General features: G+C 36.8%; 1 protein-coding gene across 1 annotated transcript in view; it reads left to right on the top strand.

Moving 5' to 3' along the window:
- CEP350 (centrosomal protein 350) overlaps window positions 1-20,541 on the top strand; it is a 157,463-nt gene extending 136,922 nt beyond the window's left edge. The window contains 7 exon segments of the mRNA XM_078156464.1: window positions 5,604-5,740; window positions 6,232-6,314; window positions 7,512-9,580; window positions 10,631-11,041; window positions 11,138-11,284; window positions 13,624-13,746; window positions 16,622-20,541. Coding sequence (XP_078012590.1) covers window positions 5,604-5,740; window positions 6,232-6,314; window positions 7,512-9,580; window positions 10,631-11,041; window positions 11,138-11,284; window positions 13,624-13,746; window positions 16,622-16,786 — 3,135 coding nt within the window. The 3' untranslated portion in view covers window positions 16,787-20,541.
- Window positions 20,542-26,280: the final 5,739 nt, after the last annotated feature.

The raw sequence follows: 26,280 nt of genomic DNA, 5'->3' as shown, positions 1-26,280 counted from the left end.
TTTTAATAAGCAAGGGACAATGATTATTTTGTAGTGCCAGACAAGGTACCTTAAGTTAAACAACAACGTGCTTTATCCAATTAAACAATACAAAGCACCATTTAAAAAAATTTAAAAACCGCCATGGAATTGTGAGTTTGATGCCAGAAAGCTCCTTGATATTTACTAGTCAGACATTTGACAACTCCTTCCATGGTTTCCTATTGTTTTTCAAGTACATCTTAGTACTTTATCCAAATAGTTATTATCATGATCACCATCATCATTATTAACAATAATGTTTACTAGGAAAATGCTCACTGGATATATCTTTGATAAATTTGACTGTCGTGTTATAAAATGCCTAATAGCAAAAATAGGCATTAAAGAATGACAGGAGATGAAGTTGACAGAGTATATAAACTAATTGGTTCTACCCTCATGCCAATAGTAAAACTAGAATCTGGTTTTATAGAAGAATCACCACCTCAGAATGAATTTCTCCTATGGAAACTCATTCCTTAGATTTGTCAATAATAAGAATTTTTTAGGAAATCTTTTTAGAGCCAGCTCCATGACATCATGGAAAGAGAGCTAGCCTTGAAGCTTAGGAAGATGTGGATTCAAGTCCTATCTCTGATATACACTGGCTATATAATGCTGGCAGGCTGTGTAACCTCTCAACGTTCAAGGCAACTCTTTAATACTATAAATTGAAGAGAAGGTGCTGACTTACATTGGTAAAGGGAATCTCCTAATCTTGGAATTGCCAAAATGAAATCACAAGTCCAGTGCCCTATTTTAGTAAATATGCAAGGTTTAGCAACTTTGATCTAGCTGTTCAGTTACAAGGAAGTAGTAGGCAAAGGATCATGTCATCACTCTGATGTAATTTTGAGTGATGATGTCTAAGGTATGTGTAAACTGGTTATCAAGTTTTGTGACTGTGGTAGGTAAAAAGGTTTGAAGTAGATCACCAATTTTCTTGAAGATTTGAGGGCATACCCACTTACAGATACTAGAATTTAGTCTTTTTAAAACATTTGTGGATCTTCCACAGTTTGTAATATGGCAAAGTAAAATAAACAAAAATATCTTGATTACCCAGAAAGAGTTTCCATTTTTGAGATTTGTAGTTAATTATATTATCCTGGAAAAGCAAAATAGAATAAGAGAATTTTTGCTACTCTATCCTATTGGGTTATATACACATGAAAAAAACTACAGTTCACATTATAATATATTTCACCTCATTTGCTTTCTACTTTTGTCTACATAGAAGACATCCTAAATCACATTGCATGATGCCCTTAATAACTTCAGATTCAATTCAGCAAACACGTATTAAGTATTTATTGACATGTGTGGGACTGTGGTAAGCAGAACACGGATAAAAAATTTAAATAAGACATGATTTCCTCCTGTTATATAGACTGAGGCCTTGGATGAAGGCACACATAGATGACATGATTATCAAATTTATCAATAATTGAAAATGGGAAGACTAGTTAATCCTAGTTATATGATAAAATTGGAATCTAGTTGAGACAAATAGGATAAGATGAAATTTACCTATAAATTTCTACAAGTCAGTTTCACAAATATAGGATCAGTGTAAACTGCAGGATCAGTATCAGTCAGTAGTATGATGTGGTTGCCAAAAAAGGAAAAGTGTCTTAGGCTAAGTTAATAACAATGTAGTTAGTATGCAAAATGGTAGAACACTCTGTGTTCCACTTTGGTCAAGACCACATGTGGGCATTGTGTACAATTCTGGTGTCGATGTTTTAGGAAGTTGATAAGCTAAGCATGTTCTGAAGAGTGTCAATAGACTGATGAGGGGACTGAAAACATACACATTACGTGATGCCCTAAATAACTTCAGATTCAGTTCAGCAAACATGTTGTCATACAGTGACCAGTTGATGAACTAGTGTTTGTCCTGAAAGATAACTTGGAAGAGTGACGCATTATAACTGTCTCCATGTATTTGATGGAATGTCATATGGAAGAGAAATTAGCCTTGTTTCTTAGTCCACGAGGGCAGAACTAGGAACAATGCAACTATTTTGGCTTGATATAAGGCAAAAGGCCCCAGTAATTATTAAAGATGTTCACAAGTGAAATGGGCTGCCTCAGAAAAAGGTCCATGCTTTGTTCCTTGGAGACCTACAAGCAGAAGTTGGGTAACTACAGAATATTCTTAACTGAGGTATGATTTTAACCTGATGACTCTCTGAGAACCTATGATTCTATGTGACAGACAAATAATGAGAATGTAAAAAATTACCTAGGTACCCAAAATGTTGCTGAGTGCCAGTTTGGGCTTGGGAGAAAGGTCATTGTCAGTTGGAGGCTTCATGAGAAAAGTGACCTTTGGGGAGGACTTTAGGGGGGAGTTCATCCATTAAAAGAATTTCCAGAGAGAACAAAGTGAGTAAAAGCAAAGACAGAAAAGTATAAAAACAGAGAAATGTATAGAGGATGGCAAATAATTTGACTGGAGCTTAGAAGAGAAGACAATCATTAGGTAAGGCTGAAAAGGTTTGGTAGTACCAGTTTGTAAACAGCCTTGAGTTCTAGGCCAGAATCTGAACCTTATTCAGTAGGTTCTAGGGCACCTTTAAAGAGTTGTGTTAAAGGAATAACACAATTAGATAATTGCTTTAAAGAAATTAAATGTCTCATTGATGTGAAGGATGGATTGAAGGGAGGAAAGACCAGAGGTAGGAAGACCTACTGCATCAGTCCAAGATGGTAATGAGAACCTGTTCATAATAGAGTGACAGTAGGAATAGAGAAGAAGGCACAAGTGCAAGTGTTATTATGGAAATAGAGTATCAAGAACTTGATAATCATTAGATTTTGAGCTCCTTAAAGGCTGGGACTGTCTTTTACAAGCTCCTTTTTTTGTTGTTGTTGGTATTCCCAGCACTTAGCACAGTGCCTTAGTAGGCACTTAATAAATGTTTATTGATTGATTGATAACTGAAAGGAGATGGAGAGAGAAGAATCAAAGACAATGCCAAAGTTTCAGAAATGGAAGATTGGGTGAATTATGGTGCCACTTGGAGAAGTAATGAGGTTGGAAGAAGAACACATATTTTAATTCAACAAATATTTAAGTGCCTCCTGTTTGCAAGCCTCTGTGCTACACATCAGTATTACAAGACTAAAAAGACAGTTCCTCCCCTCATTGAGCCCATACTATGATATGACATGTGCACAGATAAGTATAATACAAAGTAGAATGTGATGGGGAGAATAATAGGAGAGGGATGCAAGCAAAATGCTCCAAGGAAAATATGAGAATGGGAAGTAAATTTTGATCTGGGGAGATCACAAGAATTTCAGAGGAGGAAGAGACTTTGGTGGCAATCAACCAATACCTGAAAAGTAATCATCTACCATATGCCTGATAAGTGCTCATTTAGCCTTCTCTTGAATACTTCAATGAGAGGGCCTCAGCATCAGGATTACGTTCATGTTTCATAACCTCAAGACCTTTTACCTTCCTGGGTGCCTCCTTTGAAAACTTTCCAGGTTTTTAGTGCCCTTCCTAAAATAGCTCAGAATTTAAAGAATTACTCCAGATACGGTTTGATTGGAGCAGAGTACAGCAGCATTACCCTCCTCTGAGTCCTGGGTGCCTCTCAGTGCTGCCAAAAATTGCAGTAGTTTTTTCGCACTGTACCATATTGTTGACTCGTATCAAGCCATTGGTCCACCAGAACACCCAGATCTTTTGCAAACTATTGTCTAGCCATTCCTTACCATTTATGAAGTTGATTTTTTAAAGCCAAGTGTAAGAGTTTACATTTCATTTGTATTGCATTTCAATTTTTTAGATTTAGATTTAGCCTAATTGGATCCTGGTTCTGTCATTTAGCCTATTAGCCATTACTCTTAGATTTGTGTTATCTTCAGTTTGGATAAGCAAATCAAAGAATACCCTCAAGTCATTGATTAAGATATAAAGTTGTACAGAACTAAGCATAGATCTCTGGGACACTTGACTTTTCCAAATTGACATTAAACCATTAATATCTACATGTAGTCCTGAATCCATATAACATTACTCTTGTGGAGCCTAGATCTCTGTCTTGCCCACAAAAATTGTTCTAGAGACTTTGACAAATGTCTTGTATAGTCAAGGCAGACCACAGCTTTTTTTTTCTGATCTCCTGACCTAGAAATCCAGTGAAAAAGAGCCTTCTGCAACAAGTCCTAGAATATTAAAATTAGATGAAGAATTAAAGGACATACTATTTTATACAGCAGGTATATTAATTTAAGAGAACTCATACCGAGAACTGTTAGAGACCTAAGATACAGCTTTAAAAAAATTTTAGTAATCAATTGGCACTTATTAACACCTACTGTATGCCAGGCCTTAGGGATACAAAGAAAGGCCGAAAATGTTCCCTGCTTTCAAAGAACTCACACTCTCATGAGGGAAACAACATGCAAGTTATATATACAGGATAAATTACAGATAATAAAGAGGGAAGGCACTAAGATTAAGGAGAGCTTGAAAAGGTTTTTTGTAGAACATGGGACTTTAGCTGAGACTTAAAGAATACTAGGGAAGGTGGAAGGGAGAGAATTACAGGCATGGGGGACAGCGAAAATACTTGGAGTTAAGAGATGGAGTGCAAAGAACAGCCAGGAAGGCCAGTGTTATTGGATCACAGAGTACATGTTTGGGAATGAGGTACAAGAACACTGGAAAGGTAAGAGTGGGGCTAAGTTATAAAGAGTTTTGAGCACCAGAGGATTTTACATTTGATCTTGGAGGTAATACAGAGCTACTAGAGTTTATTGAATAGAGGAGGTGATATAAACCTGAGTATTAGAAAGATCAGTTTGACAGCTAAGTAGATGATGGACTGGAGTGGGGAGAAATTTGGGGCAAGTAGACCAACCAGCAGGCTATTGCAGTAGACCAAGCATGAAATGATTAGGTCTTGGACTAGAGTGGTAGCAATGTCAAAAGAAAGAAGGGGGTATATGTGAGATATTGTGAAGATAGAAATAAAACAGGCCTTGACAGTTGATTATATATGAAATGTGAGAGAAAAGAGTTAAAGATAATACTGAGGTTTTGAGCCTAGGTAACTGGGAGGATTAGTACCCTCAACAAATAATAGGGAATTTTACAACATGACTATTATGAATCTGTTTTGCATGACTATACATGTGTAACCTATATGAAATTGCTTGCCTTCTCGATGGGGGAAGGGGAGTGGGGAGAGAGGAAGGGAGAGAATTTGGAACTCAAAAGTTTTAAAAACAAAAGTTAAAAATTGTTTTTATGTGGAACTGGGGAAAAATAAAATACTAAATAAAATTAAGACTTGGGGCATTAAACTCATTGGTAGCTTTTTTTCCAGAAGTCAGCCACTTTACCAGAGTAGGTTTATGAATTTAAATATTAAAAACAGCATTAGATCACATCATAAAGATAAAATAAATAACCCTTTTCCAAAAATGTATATAATGCCAGAATATGAATTTATTGCTTCTTAGATTTAAACTGAAAGTGATTAAAGTTCTTGATTATTAGACTTCTGAAAAGTCTTAATTCTGAATACTAACTACAGCTTTAATTTCTCAAAACGTAGTCTTATGATGAATTTATCAAGAAAACAGAAGCAGAGTTAAGTCGGGACCTGGAGACATCACCAACAGCTAAACCTCAAATTAAAACTCCCTCTTCAGCTACTGAGAGGCCCAAGATCAAGCCTCCACCGCTTCACAGGTTGGACTTTTTTCATCGTTTATTTTCTGCACTGTCCAGTCTGATAATAAAATATGCTAAGATTGAGGTAAAGGGTTTGAAACAAATGGGAAAAGGAAAGTATTGACAGTTGTACTGCAATATTAGCTTATTTTACAATTTTTTCTAAAAACAAATATGCCTCTCTTATTTTGCTAAAGTTGTCTTTTTCTGCCTGAGGCAACCCCCACCCCAAAAGCTTTATAATAGCAGTATATTAAAGCGTACCATGAAACTGAGTGTAGGAACAGTTTAAATCTGTCCTGAATGTTTATAACAAAGATTAGAACATACTGAGGTGCTAAGTTGGAGTTGGGCCTCTAGGTGAATTGCTCATAGAGTTCTTTAGAAGTTGAATGAGAATTTCCCACCCTTCTTGGGAACTTCTAAGCATTCCCCTTTTCTGTTTGACTAGATATGCTGCCATCATAGAGCTCTGTGCTTCTCTTCATTTATTAACTTTTCTACCTCAGGCCTGAAGCAGCAAAGAACTGGAAATCACTGACTGAGTCAGAACGGTCCAGAGGATCCCTAGAGTCTATTGCTGAACATCTCGGTATGTAATGGTATTTAAGGATTTGTGCAGAACATACGAAAGTCTATACCTGCTTAATTTTATTCTATAATGAATACCTTAGCAACAATGGATGGCTGTTTTATAGTCTGCTCTATAAAATTCTTTTTCATTTGTGAAGTGCATTACTAATTTATAGCATTCATGTGAAGCTATTTTCATTTACTCCTTTTGATGAGAAAACTAAGTTATGGAAAAGGTTACATGGCAAGATAATGACAAAGTATACATTTAACATACATAGAGCTGTCAAGCCCGTAGAGCCACATTTTCTTTATTTATTGAAAAATGGCCAGCTTAGGTCATAATTTTCCCTCTTATTTGAATTCTGATATTTGTAAAATTGGAATTTTTATGTTGTAAGGCTTCCCCCCCCAAAAAAAAAGCTGAAAAAAATCTTATTTGGGTTTCATCTTTTTAGAGAGCTTTAAGATCACCAAAGAAACATATTCTAAAATGTGTATTTGAAATAATAGTGATTACTAACATTTATATAGTGCCTATGCCACGTGCCAGGTATTATGCTGAGTACTTTAAAATTATTACCTCATTTGATTCTTACAACAACTCTGGGAGATAGGTGCTATTATTATCATCCCCATTTTACAGATGAGGAAATTGAGACAAACAGAGAAGTGACTTGCCCAAGGTCACACAGTTAGTAAGTATCTGAGGCTATATTTGAATTCAAGTTTTCCTGACTCCAAGCCCAGCACTCTATCCACTGTGCCACCTAGCTGCCAGATAATTGTAGATGTTCACATTAAATTCTATCTCTTCCTAACTTCTACCTTTTAGTATAGTTATAAGACCTGAAAATAAGAATAGTTTATGGTATATTCATTGTACAGTTTTGCTTTTGACCAGTTTCTAATTGTAAACAGAAAATAGTCTCCCCCAGTATATGCCTATTTGTCTTTTTTTTTTTTAAGTTTTTAAGATGGTTCTTCCAAAGGTTCTTCCAAATTTGTTTTAATTCTTGTTGGGTATCCTTTATTCAAAAACAAAAAACCTCTCCTGGTAGAAGAGTTTTCATTAGCTATTGTTGCCAAAGTTTTCGTTTTTCTTCTTCGCTGTAATTGCTTTGGCTACCAATATTATTTGTACATGGCTAATATGTAACTGAAAGAATGTGTTTTGATAACTTTGATGTTATACTTTCTGTTTTATGTCTTTCAGATGCTTCACCCTCAAGTTCTGAAAAATCTTTTTCTGAGAGATCTTTGTCTTCATCTGCCAAGAGACCTGCTGACTTGGATATTCGTGTAGAACATACTCCAAACCCATCTCCAAACCTTAAAATATCAAGGAGAGTCAGAGCAGAATCTGGGGATTATCTGGAAAATGTGCCTTTATTATCTCCTTTCAAAGATCTAAACACTGACAGAATCTCCAGCGTATTGGATATTAGGTTAGAAGAAGAGTATAGTCATAAATCTGAGATCCAAGAAGAGATGGTGGAATATGCAAAATCAGAAGAGAATGAGATTGAAAATACTTATTCTAAACTCTCTGGACAATCTTGTGTCTTGTTGAAACTAGACCTGGAGCAGGGAGATTCACCTGATATTCTCTCGAAGAAAAGTCTTCATTTAGACTCTAAAAATGCCCCAAAAGATTCACATAGCCTAGTAGCCGTAGAAAAACTTCAGAAAAAAGAGGAAATGATAAAAGAGGCACAAATGGACAGAGATGATGGGGAGAAGGATCTGAGTGCAAAATCAGAACAAGCCTCCTGCAGACAAAAGATTGCAGAGGAACAGGACTTATCTTTTTCAGAGCAACTTTCTGCTCTTAGAGACATGTCCTACTCAGATGACTTTGAGGTGTCTTCTCCCAAGAAAGAAACTTCGGTTGAAGAAACACCTGCTGAATTGTACAAAGATGACTGTGAATTATCACCTGTGTTATCTCCCAAAAGGGACTCTCAATCACAGAAGGAAAAATTGCCCCTGACAAAGAACTCGAGAAGTAAAGCCACCAGCTTTGGTAGTGATGATGAAATCAGTGAATGCCTTAGTGAGAAAAGTCTGTCCATTTCTGGAAGTGTCCATTCTGGCAGACTGTTAGAACTCAGATCCCCAACAGAACTTATGAAAAGTAAGGAATGGAGTGATGTGGAGAATGAACCTGGTGTCACTGAAGCACCATCATGGGCCTCTGCTTCTACTGCTGAAGCCGACAAACTGCTTAATTTCCATCTTGGTGATAGAGTCCTCATCAGCAATGTTCAGCCTGGCACTCTTCGATTCAAAGGCTTGACAGAGTTTGCTAAAGGATTTTGGGCTGGAGTAGAGCTGGACAAGCCTGAAGGAAATAACAATGGAACTTATGCTGGAATTACATACTTTAAGTGTAAAGAGAAGTATGGGATTTTTGCTCCCCCACAGAAAATTTCTCACATTCCAGAAAATTTTGTTATTGTTGTAGATGAAAATGAAGATGCTTTCTCTAATGAACAATATAATCAGCATCAAAAACAAGAACAGAAAGACAGAGAGATGCCTGAGTCTAATAGGGAAAAAGATTCAATTGAACATCTCCAGGAGAAATCTCCAGTGAGCATACACATGGTGGAAACCTCAATGGAGAGAAGCAGTAAGACTGAATCCATATCTAAAGTAGACCACACACAGGAGATTTCTGTGGCTACTGAATCAGTTGCTCAAGAGCAATCTTTAGTAGATTCTATAGTTTGTTCCATAAAAGATGAGAGTAATATTTCCCCTTTTGTTTCTGGTGCCATAGAAAAAGTCATTACTTTTGTGTTGGAAGATACTTTAGATATTGTCCTCTCTGAAGAATTGAAAAGGCAGGAAGAGTATTGGACAAAAGGATTGCCTGAAAAGAAAGAGAGTTTATCTCCACAAGTTTTGGGAAAACCTTCAACCCCACTCCTGGACCTTTTAACTAAGGAAAAAAACCAATTGGAAGCTCAGTTGAGGTCATCCCTTAGTGTGGAAGAAAAATCAAAAAAATTGGAAACTGTCAGCTTACTGACAGATAGCCTGCTAACAGCCTTCGTGAAGGATACAGTTGATCAGTTGCAACAAATTAAGAAAATTAAGAATGAGAAAATCCAACTTAGCAACCAGGAGCTCCATGATGATGACCAAGAGAAGGTATTTTCCACAGTCCCATCTAATTATCATGAAGAGCAGTCACCTAGTAATTTGCCAAGTCTGTATTTGAAGGCTGAAGTAGATGAAGAAAGAGAAGTTTCCTCTCCAGATATGTGCCCCAGACCAGTGAGTATTTCTCACATAAGAAAAATACTGTCAGTAAGTTACCATAGACTGAAATCTAATGTTACACTGTAAATTGTGTACATACAAATCCTGATCATTTTTCTCCCTTCAGCATTGTCCCTATTAGGTAACTAATGAATTACCTACACGGAATCTTTTTTAGAAAGTCAGAGGAGATTCTTGTTTTCTGAATTTGTTACTCCATTGAAGTCATGATATTTACAAGCAAACAGAATCATTGTTTTTGAGTGCTTTGTAGCTTTTTTCTTTCTGAAGTAACTGTCCTCTGTTACATCACAAGGAGTTATTTTAGAGATGTCACAAACACATGATAGATTTGTGAGGATTATAGTATACATTAAAAACTGCAAAGTTGACTGTCTCACATACTGTTCCCAGCTTAGGTGTCCAAATAGATCACTGTGCAAGCTTATTCTATATTGCCTTACTAGTGGTTCTGAACTTTACCGTTGAAGAGACACTTGAGAGCTATTTGCCTAACTAGCTATTCAGTCATGGTTTTTGTGCAGAGACTGCCAGTTACGATGAACAAATCAGAAAATGTATGTAAAGCGCTTTGTAAACCTTAAAGCGCTATATAAATGTCAGCTTTTATTATGATGATGAGTCTGGTTAAATGGATATATGTCCACTATGACATACATCAGGACCATCAGTTATTTAGGTTGTTCTTGGACAATTGAACAGAAGTAATGCTTTTTAGTAACCTGAACCAGATTCACACCAGAGGTGAGAAAATCCACATCCTATTTCCAAATTTACAACAACACAGAAGATTTGTGATGCAAAAAACTCTAACCAGTAATTTTTTAAAAAAATCTAGTCATAAGACATGTAAGCAAAATTGTTTTAAAATGGAATGTTTAAAGAAGCTAGTTATTATTAATAGCCACTATTCTGTTTTTCCTGTTTGGAAACATATATAGAAAGAATAATGTAGAGAAGTAGTTGAAAGTAAACTTGCTTTTTTTCCTTAAATATTTCTGTCAAAGGTTTTGAGATTGCTAAATGGTGTTTTATCTTCTGTAGGAGAGCCCCGTCTTTGGTGCCAGTGGGCAGGAAGAACTTGCTAAGAGGCTTGCAGAGCTTGAAATCAGCCGGGAGTTCCTAAGTGCATTAGGAGATGACCAGGACTGGTTTGATGAAGACTTTGGCTTGAGTTCCTCCCACCAGGTCCAACAAAATAAGGTAGAAGAACCAATTGTGCCACCAATGGCAGAATCAAAAAAAGTACTACCTCCAAAGCCATGTGAGACATTATTGGCTGTTCCACACACTGCAGAAGAGGTAGAAGCACTAGTTCATGCTGCAGCTGAGGAACTTTGGAAATGGAAAGAGATGGGCCATGATCTTCAAAGCATAAGCATTCCCACAAAACTACTAGGCAGTGCTTGTAGGGGTCAAGATGTGGAAAGCGCCAGTAAAAGAGTCTACAAGCAGGTATGTTTTTTAGGACACATCTAATTTGGGAAGATCTCATATTGACCAAATTTTGGATTCTTAACTTTGCTGTTTCCCCCCCCCCCCTTTGTCAAGGCGGTCTTTGATTTGACAAAAGAGATTTTTGGAGAAATATTTGCTGAAGATCCCAATCTGAATCAGCCTATCTGGATGAAACCATGTAGGATGAACTCCAGTTACTTCCGAAGAGTAAAAAATCCAAGTGACCTTGATGAAATCAAGGTAGGAAAAAAATTGTAAAATATCCCCTTCTAACTTGTTAGTAAGCAGTGAAGGGATATAATTGAAAAGCAACTTCGAACCCTTTTTAAAAAAAAAGTGTTATTTTTAATTATACTGGTATCTACACTGACATTCCATTCACTTAAGAAAAATTGGGGAATTTAAAGAAAATTTATTAATTAGTATAGCATATAAAAATTTTAAGATTTACTTAATAGTGATTTTAGAATACTATACAGCCTTTCCAATAACCTCTGAGGCTATAAGTTGCAGAAAAGGTGCCAGCCTACTTTGAGTAGTTGGAGTTTCCTCATAAATTAGTTCCCTATAATCAATAAAATCATGGGTCCATTCCCTCTCATCAGTTATTTATACCCTTCTAAGGGGATATGTAACCTCTTTACAATAGGGATTCTTAATGTGTTTTTGTGTCATGGACCACTTTGGTAGTCTAGTGAAACCTTTATCAGAATAATGTTTTTAAATGCATAAAATAAAGTATAAAGGACTACAAAAGAAGCCAATTATATTGAAATAAAGTTGTCAAAATTTTAAACAAAAAAATGTTCACAGATCCTAAGTTAAGCATCCATGTTTTAAAATACAAATTTTGGACACAGAACATGTGTGGGACCTATCTTTGAAAAATTCTCAATAGACTAATCTTTGCAGCCATATCAGTTTGTAGACACAAATCTAAGCCATAGTTGGTCCCATGGGATTTCTAATTTTGAGAGGACCAAATTGTTGGTGTTATCTTCACATGAAAGGGTTAGTTAAACATTAAAAACAAACAAACAAAAAACAAACCCTGTAATGCTTTAGTCATAGGTGGTACCTATGTACCCTAAAGTACCCTGGAGTCTTCTGTAAAACTAAAGGTTTCAGCAGTAAAAAAGGCCTCAATAAACAAGGTTTGTTTGGTTTTTTTTAATTAAACGAGATTACATACGTGAGGCATTTTTTAGACTTTAAAATACGATTGTTGGGGCAGCTGGGTGGCACAGTGGATAGAGCACTGGCCCTGGATTCAGGAGGACCTGAGTTCAAATCTGGCCTCAGACATATAACACTTACTAGCTGTGTGACCCTTGGCAAGTCACTTAACCCCATTGCCTAGCCTCCCCCCAAAAAAATATAGTAAAAAAAAAAAATTTAAAAGGTCCTTGACCAATTTAAAAAAAAATACAATTGTTATTATTTTGCTTTCCTTTGGACCTAGTGAGGAACTTCCCTCTTCCATTGAAACAGGAAACTGTTTCACAGTGTAGAGTTATCTGGGAACACAGTTAAGTGACTTGTCCAGGATCATAAATCACTTTATGTTGAGGAGGACTCTGAGAATGACTCTATCCATTTTACCATGCTGCCCCTATGGTAATAGGAATGCACTCGTAACACCTTACTACCTATTTGAGAAGTTTTGCCAGTTCAAAAAATGTATAGAGTATTATTAGAGATCTGGAAGACCATAAAATTTTTACAATAATACCTCCTTGATTCAAATCCTCTCAATCTGTGAGAGCTACTCTAATTACTGAAAATCAGTTATACGCTTGGTTGAAGGATGTAGTCTACAATGGAAAATACAAAAGACAAGGAAGAATAAGAATAAAAGAGCCCTGCTAGCACCATTTTTTCAGTTAATAAAAGTATAAAACTTTTTGAAGCTTATCCATAGAAACTCCACATATCTATTTCACATGTTCCCTTTCCTTCTTTCCCTCCCTTCTTCCTTCTCTCCCCAGAACTTCATCACTAATTTTAATACTGAAATGACTTTTTTTTTAATATAGATACATTTTTCTTAGGAAAGTGACAGTTCACTGGTGGTTCTTAGTAGCAGCAGTTATGCTTTTTTTTGGTCCAAGCCAAAGTCTTGAATTTGTCTTTTACAACATTATACCTGTCCTCAAACTTTTTGTGATTTAATGGCAGATTACAAGATCCATCTTTCGCTTACTTTCAAGAATTGTTTAGCTGGGAGGTTGTGCCAGCTTGAGATTACATAATCACAGTAGGGACAATTTAAATTGTTCCCATTATTACAAATGACTGTTAAAATCAGTACTGTTCATTATTTTGTCAGAAGTAATGGTAATTGTCAATATGTGTATACATTAACATATCATGCAAAAATATAAATTAACTTATTGAAGTATGACTAATTGAAATGTTTCACTCAGAATCAATAAGTGAAATTATAAATAAAAGGCTTGTTTTGTGATCTCATGTTAGACAGAACATAGTATTTATCTAGTAATTGTACACTTAAATTTTAGTCATATCATTACTATAATGTTTCTCCTTCATCCATTCCTCCTCTTTCCTTTCCCCAGAAATTTATAGCTACTGAAGTACTCAAGCTGTTCAGCCTTAAAAAGGAACCGAATCACAAAACAGATTGGCAGAAAATGATGAAATTTGGACGGAAGAAGAGAGACCGAGTTGATCACATCCTGGTTAGTGACCAAAGCCAATCAATGTTTGATTTTTATGAACATTGTCCAAATCCATGAACTTTTGACCTGGGCTACTAAAATTGGTCCTAAATGATTGGTTTTAACTAAAATCTTAAATCTTCTATTCATTGTGTTTCTAGCTTCTTATTTTGGAGACCACTTTCATTTACACTAATTATATGTATATAAATTTTTTCAACTAGACTAATTATTCCAGTTGTGTAAGGAATTCCCATTGAGGAAACTTCCTCTAACGATAGAAATCAGCACCTGCTCCACAGCTTGTATATTCTTAGAGAGTTTCTTTATGGCACTGAGGGATAAATAAATTGACCCATTTGTGAGTCAGAAGAAGGACTTGATGCCAGGTCTCCCTGAGGCCAGAAGGTTCTGTCAACTACAGCCCAGATTTAACTTCGTCTGCAGTAAAGGAGTATCTATCCTAGCATTGCAAACTAGGTAATACAGTCGTTTCAAGCCTTTGTTGAGTGCATCATCTGTGTACATATTCTATTAGTTGTAGTGGTATCCTTAAATTTAAAAATAATTTCTCCATCTTCATTCCTTCATTCAGTTCTTTGAACAAATATTAGTTAAACAGCAGCCATAGTTGTCCTTAATAGTTTGTGCAAGGCACTAGAGATAGAAAGAATTCAAGGAGCTTTCGGATCTGAAGCACTTTTAGCTAATGGATTAAGAAGACTTCGTGTTGGACCTGAGCTGGACTTTCCACATATATAACACTATGGCCCCCTCCTCCCAAAGTCTGAAACAAACTTTATTTTGGCTTATAGATTGACTTACAAGTTTTTTTCAACTTAGAGTTCTTGTGCTTTTACAAACTCCTAGGCAATAAAAAGAAAAACTTTGTTAGTTTTTAGGCCATGCTTAAATTAACCCATTTGTGTGTGTGTGTGTGTGTGTGTATGTGTGTGTGTGTGTGTGTGTGTGTGTGTGTGTGACTGATAATGAGGAAACTGAGGCAGACAGAGGTTAAGTGACTTGCCCAGGGTCATGGAGCTTAGTAAATGTCTGAAACAGGATTCAGACTCGGGTCTTCTAGCATGAAGTTCTTTGCTCTGTCCACTGCATCACATTAATATGTGATGGATGCTTTATATATGCAGGGAACTTTTCCCCTTTGAGTATAAAAGTTTCTTGTATACTTCCCAGCCAACTTGTTGTTTCAGTGCACTTGATTAATGTTTTAAGTAAAGTATAAGCCAAAGTAATTTTGATTAATTAGATTAATAACAAGTACTTATGAAACTAGCTATTCCTATTATTATATAGGGAGGAGGGCACTGAATTTTGGTTCCTAGTTGTGATACTTCTGATACTTAATATGTGTAATTTCCTTGAGCAAATAACTTAGTTTGTCTGGAACAAATTTTTACTTATCTTTAAGGTAGGGGGATTGGATGAAGTACTAAAGATATCGAGTTAATCTTAATAGAGGATGTGGAATTTGGACTGAATCTTGAAAGATAGGCAGCATTTCAACAGACAGAGATGAGATAGTGTACATGCTATACTTGTGGAACAACATAATCAAAGGCATAAAGATGAAACGGCAAATACTTAAGGAACATAGAAAGGTATCCAGTTTGGCTAGAGTATGCAGAACAGCATTATGACGTAAGGCTGAGAAGGCAGGTCAGAGCCAGTTTGTGGAGCTGTGAATACCAGGGTAAGAATGTGGGGCTTGATTCCTGTTTCATTGGGTACCAACTGCCAGTTGAATAATGCACGTAATATCTGTGTTTTGGGAAGATTAATCTGGTAGCTCTGTGAAAGAAAAATTGAAAGGAGGAAAGCTTGTTAAGAGATTTATTGCAGTAGCCCAGGATAGATGGTGAGGGCCTGAACTAGGGGAGGAACAATGGTGAGTAGGGAGCAGATGCAAGTAACATTGGGAACGTAGAATCTTCTTGGCAACTGAATAAAAGAGAATTGAGAAGAAGAAGAAGAAGAGGAAGGAATAAAAAGTGAGATTTCAAGAATAGGTGGCTAGGAAAAAAGTAGTACCTAACGAAAAGTCTGGGGAAAGTTTCTTTTGATGGAGAAGAACAGTGTGTTTAGTATTTTGTTTTAGGAGGCAAGTGGGGTTAAGTGACTTGCCCAGAGTTACACAGCTGAGCCAAATTTGAACTCAGGTCCTCCTGATTCTGGGACTAGTACTCTGTCTACTGTGCCATCTAACTGCCTTAAGTTTAGTTTTTAACATGTGCAGTTTAAGGTTACAATTGGACAGACATGTAGAGATATCTAGCAGTAGTTGGAAACATAGATCTAGAGCTTGGAAGTCATCTTAATAGAAGTAGAGGTAGTAATTGAAGCTGTGACAATAAATGAGATTTCCAAAAGAGAATGTAGGAACAGGAGACAAACCTGAGGACAGAACTTTGTGGAATGTGTATATTGTAGCAAAACAAACACTGGCCTGGGAGGCCAGGAGACCTTGGAGGTTGTTCCACATCAGTCACAAGTTCATTCTGTGACCCTGGACCAGTCTTTTAACCTTTCTGAGCCTTGATTTCCTTTTCTGTAAAATGTTTGGTTATCCTTTATATACAGCAGCCTTTGAAAGTAAATCTTTATCTGGTTCATTCTTTGTTTAAGGCAGGATTATGCTTAAAATATCCCTGGTAGCATGTATTGGCATGTGCACTAAAATTTGACATATTTCTTTGGTGACTGTATTCCTGTGTTCACAGAAATACACTTGATGCGTTACATAGAGAAATAGATCTTTGGCTATTGTTTCCCACTTTCTGCTTCAGTTTTAATTTAATTTAGGTATCCCAAAGAACTATACGTCAGAACAAGTAAGAATTATATGATAGTAATTTTTAAAATTCTTTTTAAATCCCAGGTACAAGAGCTCCATGAAGAGGAGGCTCAGTGGGTGAACTATGATGAAGATGAACTCTGCGTAAAGATGCAGCTAGCTGATGGGATCTTTGAGACCTTAATCAGGGATACTATTGATGTTCTGAACCAGATCAATGAAAAACAGGGGAGAATGCTGCTTGTGTGACACCTTCCAAATAAACCGAAAACATTGTGACAATTTGAGTTGTGGGCCTTTCTGCCTCCTGATATATACTACATCTCCATCATAGCAAGAATGCTGCTGGCCCTTGTACCTGGTTTTAAAGACAGCTCACATGGAATCCCAGGAGCAATCTGGTACAGCCTTTGCCTTTAGATACTGTTCACTAAACATATCGGTTGTTTTCAGTGAGCAAGGTTGCACGCTGGCTGCTAACACACAGGCATGTTTCTAATCACCACTTTTCAGCATCCCAAATGGTCTTAGATGAGGGCTGGAAACACCAGAATTACCTCTTAGTTTAGACTAGGGTACCAGTTTACTCAAGTTCTAAGTCAAGAGGGAGTTATAAATAGAAGTATCACATATTTTGGAATCTTACTGGCCTACACAATCTGGTTGTAATAAATGGATAGTACAGTACTTAAGCAGCGTTAAGCTCTTCACCACTTTTTGATGGACAGCTCTAACAATGTACATCAGTTTTACACTCTGGAGCTAATTTTCTTCTGTTTCTGAAGTTTAGGAGCACAAGTGGTTTGTCAGGTTAACAGAAGAAAATGAGTGACCTTGCTTTCTGTTCTCTGTAGAGACAATTTGAAACCCTTGAATCTTTTCCAGTTTTCTACTTTTGGGCATGAGAACAAAGAAATGCCCTTCTTGAAGACTGTGCACAAAAGACTCACCCAGGGTCAGGTCTTTCTATCCTTGTCCCCACCCCCTGCTTTTCTTTCTCATTTTGAATCACCACCAGCTGCTCCTAGAATCATGGATACTCAGGACTGTCTCAGGCATCCAGGCAGGCAGAAGTGGACATTGCTCATATGGGCCTTCCCTCCCTCGATCCCCGTGTTCACCCAAGAAATCGGAGAAACTTTTACTTGAATGATTTAGGAAATGAGTATATGCACCAAAGACCAAAAAAAGTTATGCCCATTGCTTGTGTGCTTGTATTGCGCTTGTAGAACTTTACTTAATTTATTTTATGATAAATTATTAAGTTTGAAGTGTGTCTTCTGCAAGGTTGGTTGCACGGCCACCTTTGACATTGAAACCACAGAACCTACAAAAGGTGCTTTGTGTGTTAGTTTAAATTTGTAGCCTGAAAGCTTATATGATAAAACTGGAGGTTTGAATAAAACCGTACACAAATGTTGGAGAAGTTATGAAGAGGCTATTAATAGGGTGAAAGAACTTTACCGAGACAAATTTCAGTGTGCAGGAGTTGAGAAATGATTTAAGACAGTGTGTAAGGTAAAATTCTGCCTCTCCTTACATTGCTCATTACAACTGTTACCTTGTCTAGAGGAATTATATACCACCCAGCTGCTATGTTAGAGTATGTGTGGTGCTCTTCTCTGACCTCAGTACCCTGCCTTTTGACTGGTTTATAGGATTCAATACTGTCCCTCTTCATGTTAGGATATAGATAACCCTAGGCTTGAATGTAGATGCCTTAAATTCAAGGGTTCTGAACTAGAAACATGACATGAGACCTCAACTGATTAAATATTCCAAACATCTTGGAGTTGATGGACTCCAAAACATGTTAGGAAATCCCCAAAGATGCTATATCTTTAAATGTGCATATACATTCATTTCTATATTTTCCTCCAAACCTGTCCTTAATCCTTAAAATTTTCACTATGCATACCTCCATTTTGACTTTCTCTGATTCCATATTTCCTTTATTAATAAGTTAATGAAATAATCATTGGAATCTTTGCATTTTGCACAATGACTGGTAAGTGGTATTTCCTGAACATTAGGAGCAGAACTGAAATGTTGCATTTTGGTCCATTGAAGTTCTCAGATGTATTGATCAGCACTCATCTGAGCCTTATACTGTGGCCATCTAGCCATAATGGGCAAGTTAACAAGAAGAAAATAAGGGGGAAGGGTGGTTAGAGTTATTAACATAGTAACTTTTTTAAACTATAGGAATGTGAGTGTCAGATGGTTGGTTTTCTGTATGCTTTAGGGTTACTGTTTTATGCAGGAGGGTAGAAGGCAGACATGCATTTTATACACATTTATTATGATGCTGAAACATATGACTAGCATAAATTTTTGATGCACTACTGTGGAAATGTTAAAATAGGAAAACAGTTTATCCCAGATTCTCATCTGGTCCTAAAACTGTGTCTTAAGAATAAAGTCTGCTATATTCATTCCTAATTTTTACAAATAAAACAGTACTGTTGCTGGGGAGAAATCTGCATAGCCAGTCCATCGAGTATGTAGAGTAAGTATATCGTGTAGGCCTGTATAATAAGAAATACTGCCAAGAAAATTTAGTACTGATCCTGTACATTTTGATCTTAAAATACCATACCTGTCTTTAATATCACAATTTCTCTTTACTACCTTGAGAATACAACCTATTTCTAGGTTCTGGATGGAAAGTAGGGGAAATAATGGTCTTAGTCCTTGAAAGAAGTGATCATTTATGTTCTTTTGACAAGTCCAAGGCACAACATCGAACTGAGCAAGGAAACTTAAATTTTTATTTCCCTGTCCACTGTTTTAGGGGTGATTAGGAATGGGTGCATTGTTAGGATTTAGGACTGATAGACACAGAGACTGATCATCTCAGGGTTAGATCCTTTTTACAAAGCCCTGCCTCTATTGAACATAGACACTCCCCTCCAATGTTTGTTGTTTCCCTCTGTCCTCTCTTTCACTCTGACCTTGTCTTTCCTCCGAGAATAAGATCATGAAATTAGAATTAAACTCTTGAAGATTGGCACCATCAGAATTTGATATTGAATGGAGCTGTGGCTCCTGAGTCCAAAATAATTTGTGCTATCTGGGATAATGTTAAACTCTAGAAAACAACACAGGGTTCCTCAGTCCTTTTTTAGGACTGAATAATAACGCGTTAGGAAAAAGTTGAGAAAATCTCAAAAGTAAATATGAACGGTGATTTTGTTTCACAAAAAAAAATGTATTTCTCTAACTACAGATTTAAGACATCTTTCAGAAAAGATTGTGGTGTTCATTAGAGTGTTGTGGCTTGTTAAAAAAAAGTCTATACACATTCTTTTCTTGAAAAAAGTGGCCTTAGCTCTTTGCAATACTTGAATAAAAGTGTGTACCTGCAAAAGAATTTCTGTAGCACAGCAGTAGAGACCGTTAACTTTTCTGCAAGGAATTCAAGTCTGATTTTCATCTCCCTTTTACTACCTTAAGAAGACTAGTGAGTGAAGCATTAATTTTAAGTAAAGAAATGATAGAAACTACAATGATGTTTAATGCAAATTGTGGGAATTTACGTGTTTACAAATCATCTTATACTGGTTGCGCAACAATTCAAGAGGTTTTGTTTGTATTTTTAAAATTCCAAGAAAAATGTAAACTGATATAATAGGGGTACTGTCATTTTAATTAACCCATGTTTAATAGCTTTTCCTTCCAGGCTTTGCAAAGCCTCCTTGATACACATTGCAAAGCCTTCTCTGGGGGGGGCCTCGCCTCCGTGTGTGTACTGTATTGTGCAGATATTAAAAAAAATAAACCTGTTTACTGTGTATTTGTAAATAGGTCTGGTTTTCAGGCCATTTTCAGCCAATCATCACATCCAGTGCAGTTTTGCACAGCCGACTTAAGGGTGTGGTTTGTAAGTATGAACTGTAAAATAACTGGGATGATTCCCTGTGTATACCAGTGTAAATATCTTTATTAACTGAAATGTACTTTAAAAAAGATAAAATCTGTAAATAAACTGATTTATAAATTAACTTCATTCAAGTTGTGCATTTTTCATACCTAAAAAGGAATAATATTATAAAAAGCTTCTATGTTCCTTATAAAATTCACTAATTTCTGATCACTTATTTCAGTGTGAGACAACTGGTGCTTTAGCAGTTCAGAAACAAACTGTTGATCAATTTAAACAAATACCCATTAACAGCTTATACCGTTATATAGCTGCAGTGTAGGATTTTTTGGATTTTGCATGAAGCATTTTACAATCCCTAAATATAGTGAAATCAGAAGTCATGTGACAACTTCTAGCCACAATGCATCTTGCACATTAAGGAAATGTCATACCCAATTAGACCAAAAGATAGTTGTTTGTTGACTAGCCATAGAAGGTAGAAAAGAAACTGTAATTTGCTGGCCTTCAATCTATATTCCTAGGAACATGTGTGATGTGAAAGTAGAAGGTGTAGTGCACACAACAACTCTGCCCCAGGATTGGGAATTCAGGAGAAGTCAAGAGAATAAAGCATCTTTAATACAGTGAGAAAAATAAGGAAACAACTAACTACAAACTGTGAATGAGACTTACCAAAGTATTGAGTATTTTTGAATGTTGAATATACTAATAAACAATCAAAACTGTTTAAGAAATCTCAGGAAAAAAACATAAGTAAAAAAATTTTTAACTGAGTATAGACTTCAACATATTCTGAGAAAGAGATAATCTTGAAGTAATTTGATGAATCCTTAGAAGTTTAACCATGGTACAAAGTTCAGACATTGTCAAAATGTCAAAAGTTATAGAGATGGTGTATGGCAACCAGGGTCTCATGTAATTCCATTCTTAGAAAAAAAATCTGTTGGCATGGGAATGCCCCTTCACTAGCCATTTTTATTCTGCCTTCAAAATCAGGTATTCTCATCCATTGCACCTCAAGCTGTGGTCCTTTCTTTGATCCTTAAAGGCATTTTTGGTGGGGGAGGGGAGAACGATATTGGATAATATCCATCTTGAGGTGGATATGAAGATAACTGATGTTACAAAGAAGGCAAAACTACTATTGTAGCTCTTTCTGTCATGAATAATCTTCAGAATAGAAAAACAAAAACAAAAAAATTCTTAATGGTGAGTTGAAACCCAAAATGATTTGGGAAATAACCACTTTGCTTCTCAAGTTAAAGACACCAATCTCAGAGCAACTATATTCTAGTGTACAGAAAGAATTGACTTTCATAACGCTGAGCACGTCTTCTTTACTAGATTGTCACCTTTCCCTCCCCCATCCCCTCAATCCTGAATGATCTCAACTCCAGTGGATTCAATCATTTTTGCACATTCCCCAATCTGTGTATCCCAGCCTCTAATCCTGCATCAACAAATGAATGAAAAAGCATTTACCCACTGTCTACTATGTGCCAGATACTAAGGATACAAAGATTTTCTTCAAAAGAAACATTCTAATAGAAGACAACATACATAGGGGAAAGGTGATGAAGGAAGGGGGTTTTGTTATGAGAAAGGGATGCAGGAATGCTCACAATGGCATGTAAATGGTGAGATAGCCTAGGTAGATCCAGTTAGTTGGCTAGGTGGGTTATTGAAATTGAAGCAAGTTCTGGACAAGGGATTAGGTATAGTGGGCTACATGGACTGCTTTTGCATACCCTGAGTCACCAATCAACTAGGTTGCAATGCAAAGATAAGTGGATTAACTTCTCCAGGGATTAGGAACATGGATTCTGGAAGACTGGAAATAGAGGTCCAAACCCTAGGTCTTATGTAGAAGGTGCTGGTCCATGTGGGGATGATTAGCAAGAAGATAGTGAAATGATAAACTGAATGGGATGTGAAACTGACACATAGTCTATAGTGTTTATGGCCAGAGAGTAGATAGGGTGGGCTATTGGAGTTTGACTGTTGGATATCTCTACCTTGAGTTCTGAGGGTATCTCAAGCTCAACATGTCCATAACAAAATTAATTATCTTGCCCTCAGATATACCTAATTTCCATACTTATCTATTTCTGTAGAGGTACTAGCATCCTCTCAGCTGCCCAAGTTTGCAAATTCACAGTCATCGTCAACTCTTCACTCTTTCTCAACCCCTATATCTGATTGGTTGCTATGTATTGTCAATTCCACTTCCACATCACTTCTCACTTCCATCCCTTTTCTTCATTCATGGGACCACCAACCTAATTGAAGACCTCATCACCTTTCACCTGGATTAGTGCAATAGAGTCCCAATTTGTCTCCTTTTTTTCTCTCCAGTACAACCTCTATAGAGCTGCCAAAGGCACAGGTCTGATACTCTGTATTTGGAATTGTAAGATCTAGAGCTGAAAGGGAATTCAGACCATCTAGTATAACACTATTATTTTGTAGATGAAGAAACTGGCCAAGGGAGATTGTGACTTTGCCCAGATCTCATACAAAATGTAAGAAGTGAGATTTAAACCCCAGGTATTCTGTCTCCCAGAAACAGTGCTCTTCCCCACTACACCACAAGTTCCTGAGTTCAGGTCCTGGTTCTATCAACTGTATGTTCTTGGGCAAGTCACTTAACCTCTCTTGGGCCTCAGTTTCCTCATCTGTAAAGTGTAGGAGTTAGATTTAGGACCCTTCCAGATGTGTGAACTTTGGCAAAATTAATAACGTATTGAACTTGAAGTGAGGAATACCTGAATTAGAATCCTGTCCCAGACACTAACTATGACATTGGACAAATTACTTAACTTCTCTCAGCTTGTTTCCTCATCTATAAATGGGATAATGAGAGCACTACTTTCAAAGAATTCTTGTGAGGATCACATGAGATAATACACGTAAATCATTTGCAATCAAAGTATGTATGTTACCTAGGATCGTTATTATCCTATGTTACTCTCTGGGTTCAGGGATCTTCAGGGACTCCCCTATTGCCACTAAAATAAAGTACCAACTCCTCAATTTGACATTGAAAGCCCTATATAATACATCTCCAGTCTACCTGTCCAGATTCATATCAGATTATAATCCTGCCCTTCACAAATTTCTTGTTCCTCTCAAACTTTTCATCCAGACTTATCATTCCATCCCCCTACCTGTGCCTTTGAACGAGCTGTCCTATATGCCTGGAATGTACTCCATCTGACTCTTCAGATCCTCGCATAACGTCCTCTTTTGTGGCTTTAGTTTGTTTTACATAAAATTATGAGTTTCATACAATTGTTCTGAGCCCTCAGGAAAATTCCTTACATTTAGGCAGAGATTGAGCTCTCTGTCTAAATTGACATTTGTAGCCATTTCTGTAGTTGAAGCAAAAATTCAGGAAAATTTAGGAAAATTTTACTGGACATTTGGATAACAAAACAGCAGATGATTATTTTAACATCTATGTATAAGATCGTCACTGTGGAGGGGGTGTTGGGAGGAAAAGCAGGGTTTTCTTGCTAGTTCCCTCAGCCTTTGAGTAAGCACTAAAGAGATCAACTTGGATCTTGTGCTCTGAGATGCCTTTAGAGCTGATGACCTCCTCAGGGTCTCCCTTCTCTACCACAGCGCAGTCCTATCTTTTCTTTCTCCTTTTTCTGGTTGCCTGACAGGTGCCAGTTCTTGGCTCAGGTCTGTATGACCTCATGATCCCATTTAGGGTTTTCTTGGCAAAGACACTAGGGTGGTTTACCATTTCCTTCTCCAGCTGGATTTGAACTCAGGAAGTCTTCCTGACTTCAGGCCCAGTACTCTATCCACCATGCCACTTAGCTGCCCACACCTTAGGAATCAATCACTCTATAGTTCCAAAGTATGACTAATTCTCACATAATGTCTTTGCTTGATTCTAAGAGGTACTAAAGCCCCAGGCAGAGTCTGATGGATTGAGTCACTGAAGAAATGTGCTTACCTAACAAAAGTAATTACTTTTAAGTGTGTGGAATAATAAAGAAGCCACCCTTACATTTTAATGCTCAACTCTTGTCACTTCCAATGAGAAGCCTTCCCCATCAGTTTTCTCTGAGTCAAATTATCTTGTACTAATTTATCTGTGTAAGTGTTGTATCCCCAGTAGAATGTAAGCTGTTTGAAGGAAGGGTCCATTTTTTTTAATGTTTATATCCTAAGTACTTAATAAATAATTACGATAATAATAGCTATAGGGCTTACTGTATACAGGGGTGCACTGGATAGAGTACTGGCCCCCAGCATCAGGAAGACTCATCTTCTTAAATTCAAATCTGGCCGCAGACATTTACTAGCTGTGTGACCCTGGGCAAGTCACTTAACACTGTCTCAGTTTCCTCATCTGTGAAATGAGCTGGAGAAAAAATGGCAAACCATTCCAGTATCTCTGCCAAGAAAACCCTAAAAGGGATCATGAAGAGTTGGATACAACTATACTAAAACAAACTATGTGCCAGGCACTTTACAAGGCTAAGCACTTTACAATTATTATCTCAATTGATTCTGTGAGAAATTTTTTATGTATTTTTTAAAATTTTTTCCACATGCTTTTGAGTTGAAAATTTTTCTCCCTTTTCCTCCCCCCCACCCTCCCCAAGACGGCACACAATCTGATATAGGCTTTACGTTTACATACCCATTTAACATATTTTCACATCAGTGAAGTTGTAAGTACAAATTAAAACCAATAGGAGGAACCATCAGAAAGATGAAACAAAACTCAACAGAAGGTAAAAATAAGTGATAGTGATTCAACTTCCATAGTTCTTTCTTTGGATGTGGACAGCATTTTCCATCCCGAGGCCTCTGGAGATGTCTTAGATCCTCATAATGCTCAGAAGGGTTCAGTTTAACAATCTTAGTCATTGCATAACGTGTCTGTTATTGTGTACAAAGTCCTCTTGGATCTGCTCACTTCACTCAGCATCAGACCATACAAGTCTTTCCAGGTTTTTCTGAAGTCAGCCTGTTCATCATTTCTTATAGCACAATAGTATTCCATTACATTCATATACCACAACTTGCTCAGCCATTCCCCAATTGATGGGCATCCTCTCAATTTCCAATTCTTTGCCACCACAAAAAGAGCTGCTATGAATATTTTTGCACATGTGGGTCCTTTTCCCATTTGTTTGATCTCTTTGGGATATAGCCCTAGAAGTGCTATTGCTGGATCAAAGGGTATGCACATTTTTGTAGCCCTTTGGGCATAGTTCCAAATTGTTCTCCAAAATGGTTGGATCATTTCACAATTCCACCAACAATGTATTAGCGTTCCAATTTTCCCACATCCTCTCCAACATTTATCATTTTCCTGTTTTGTCATGTTGGCCAATCTGATAGGTGTGATGTGGTACCTCAGAGTTGTTTTGATTTGCATTTCTCTAATCAATAACGATTTAGAGCATTTTTTCATATGACTATAGATGGCTTTAATTTCTTCATCTGAGAACTGCCTGTTCATATCCTTTGACCATTTATCAGTTGAGGGATGGCTTGTGTTCTTATACATTTGTCTTAATTCTCTATATATTTTAGAAATGAGGCCTTTATCAGAGAGACTGGTTGTAAAAATTCTTTCCCAATTTTCTACCTTCCTTCTAATCTTAGTTGCATTGGCTTTGTTTGTGCAAAAACTTTTCAATTTAATGTAATCAAAATTATCCATTTTGCTTTTCTTAATGTTCTCTATCTCCTGTTTGGTCATGAATTCTTCTGTTCTCCATAGATCTGATAGGTAAACTCTTCCTTGTTCTCCCAGCTTGCTTATGGTATCAGCCTTTATATCTAAGTACTGAACCCATTTTGACTTTATTTTGGTATATGGTGTGAG

The sequence above is a fragment of the Phascolarctos cinereus genome, unplaced genomic scaffold (genome assembly GCF_003287225.1).
Source record: "Phascolarctos cinereus isolate Bilbo 61053 unplaced genomic scaffold, phaCin_HiC Scaffold_5;HRSCAF=322, whole genome shotgun sequence".
NCBI lineage: Eukaryota > Metazoa > Chordata > Mammalia > Diprotodontia > Phascolarctidae > Phascolarctos > Phascolarctos cinereus.
The sequence above is the reverse complement of the archived record's forward strand: the minus strand, read 5'-3'. Positions and strand labels throughout refer to the sequence as shown.